The sequence below is a fragment of the Lactuca saligna genome, chromosome 8, assembly GCF_052625555.1.
Source record: "Lactuca saligna cultivar CGN05327 chromosome 8, ASM5262555v1, whole genome shotgun sequence".
Classification (NCBI taxonomy): Eukaryota; Viridiplantae; Streptophyta; class Magnoliopsida; order Asterales; family Asteraceae; genus Lactuca; species Lactuca saligna.
Window position 1 is genome coordinate 267885392 of NC_136424.1, and position 2161 is coordinate 267887552.

Consider the following 2161-nt stretch of genomic DNA (forward strand, 5'->3'; position numbering starts at 1 on the left):
AATAAGAATTGAAAGAACTATATATAGTCAAGATTCATATCATGCCCATGTCTAAAAGTAACCCAAAGTGTTAGAACCTAATCACACTTAATAAAGTTACATTTTCGCATCGATTTTAACTCCAAATTTTGTAGATATAACGAGTTGTAAGTTGCGCAATCAAATTTGTACCAAAAGTTTGACATGGAAAGTTGGAAACCACCTAACCAGATTGGGAAATAAATACATTGGATTCCCTTGTTAACAAGAGCTTGTGGCCTTGTGGGGTTTGATGCTTTAAATCTTCAAATATAAGATAGGTGTCTCACATTTATTTAGCTTTTCGAAATTCTATAGTGGATAACACTTTAGTTTTCAAACCCTTTTCATCCATATAGTATCAAAGCATAAAACATATCTCATAAAAGTAAGCTTTTATAAAAACCAAAACAGTAACTATTTAATTTAACTATACATAATTAATCAAAAAAAAAAAAAAATTAAAAAACATAAGCCTTCATGCTGATATCACTAAATAGAAAAACCCCAAACCCAATTCACTAACAGTATGCACACCATGTCCCAGATCAATATTCAAAAGTTTTTCCTTTTTTTTTTTTTTTTTTTTAAACTGTACACGTGGCAAGATTTCAAAAAAGAGCATCAAAGGTAACCTGAAAACGTGGGATACTCCCGGGTTTTGGATCGGAAGCATTAGCAAGGCCAGCCAACAACTTTATAACATCCGCGGTATCATCCAAATAATATTTGGCCTTGCTGGGCTTCCGTCCAACCGTACACGCGAATATTTCGGGAGTCACGCAACTCAACGAAGCATTCAAAACCGTATTTCTAATACTCTCAAACATATCTTCATCTGATCGATCATCCCCAATACACATCACGAAATCCGGCCTCTCTCCTTTCTCCACCATTGTTGATAGAATTTTCTCCGCCACTAGTCCCTTCGTCACCCCCTGCAAAATCACAAATGTTCAAATTCACCCCCTCGTCTTTTCAAACATGAAAAAAATGGGGATCTCAGTCATAATTGTGATTTCAATTTTCACCTGTGGTTTAACTTCAACTATGTGTTGACCACGTTTGACCACAGCCGGTTCGTTAGCAAGCACGTTTTCCAAATGGATTAGTAGCTCTTTTGCTTGGCAAGAACCGAAATCCGGGTCGGCGTCTTGGTGGTGCCAAACTAAACCGGATTCTTTAATTTCAATATTTGAACCGTCGGTTGCTTCTGTATACTGTCTCATCACCGGTTCAGCCACCTCTATCCATTCAAGATCTGTACACGGAAGGCTAGATTCCCACTCACAATCCCTACTCCACCTTCCGAATAAAATAATAAAGATAAATTAAATAATCCCAAAACTTTATATAAATTAAATTTAAATTTTAAATTTTAAAATTACCTTGTGAAATACCCATGTTCGGCGGCTAACCCTAGCCGCTCACACGGCGCAAGCCACTCAGCCAGCGATTTTCTCCCCCTTCCACTAACGATAAACACAGTGTTCTTTAAATCGTTGCATAAAATACTCAAAATATTTATGATTTCATCGCCGGGGGATTTTACAATCGCCGATTGGGAAACTAGGGTTCCGTCGTAATCCAAAAAGATCGCCCTTCTGCTGGATTTTTTATACGCGGAAACGATGTAATTAGGAGATAGTTTTCTAAAACTAGGAGAAAGAGAAACGACCCGAAACCCGAGTCCAAACCCGATTCCCCAACACCGTTTGTTATAATGATCTTTCGAAGCTCTTTCTAGATCTTGCATGAAACTACGACCCCAATATGACACGTCATGTGAGCTGACGTAACGATAATGTTTTTCGTGTCTTAATTGCTTTTCGGGTTCTTTCATTGTTATGGCGGAAGTTATAGCTCCCGCGACTGACTCGATGTCCCACGGGTTGACCCGGATTGCCCCACTTAGAGACGGGGAACACCCGATAAACTCCGACACAACCAACATACTTGTACGAGGTTTTTCATTTTCATGTTCCTTGATTTCATCGAAATACGGGGAATGTTGTCGGCAGACGATGTATTTATACGGGACTAAATTCATTCCGTCACGAACTGCGTTGACTATGCAACAATCCGCCATTGAATAGTAAGCGGATTTTTCCCAACGGGCAACGGGTCGGTCAATTAGAACCAC

The 2161-nt window shown here is 39.0% G+C and overlaps 1 protein-coding gene across 2 annotated transcripts in view; it reads right to left on the minus strand.

Annotated features, from left to right (window-relative positions):
- Positions 1 to 394: 394 nt before the first annotated feature.
- The window catches only part of LOC145008262 (putative alpha,alpha-trehalose-phosphate synthase [UDP-forming] 10), a 4075-nt gene continuing 2308 nt past the window's right edge, over positions 395 to 2161 (minus strand). For both annotated transcript variants that reach the window (XM_078966889.1, XM_078966890.1), the window contains exons 2-4: positions 1407 to 2161; positions 1050 to 1323; positions 395 to 956 (exon numbers count right to left, since the gene is read on the minus strand). The exon at positions 1407 to 2161 is cut by the window's right edge. In XM_078966889.1, coding sequence (XP_078823015.1) covers positions 630 to 956; positions 1050 to 1323; positions 1407 to 2161 — 1356 coding nt within the window. In that variant the 3' untranslated portion in view covers positions 395 to 629. The remainder of the gene's footprint in view (positions 957 to 1049; positions 1324 to 1406) is intronic.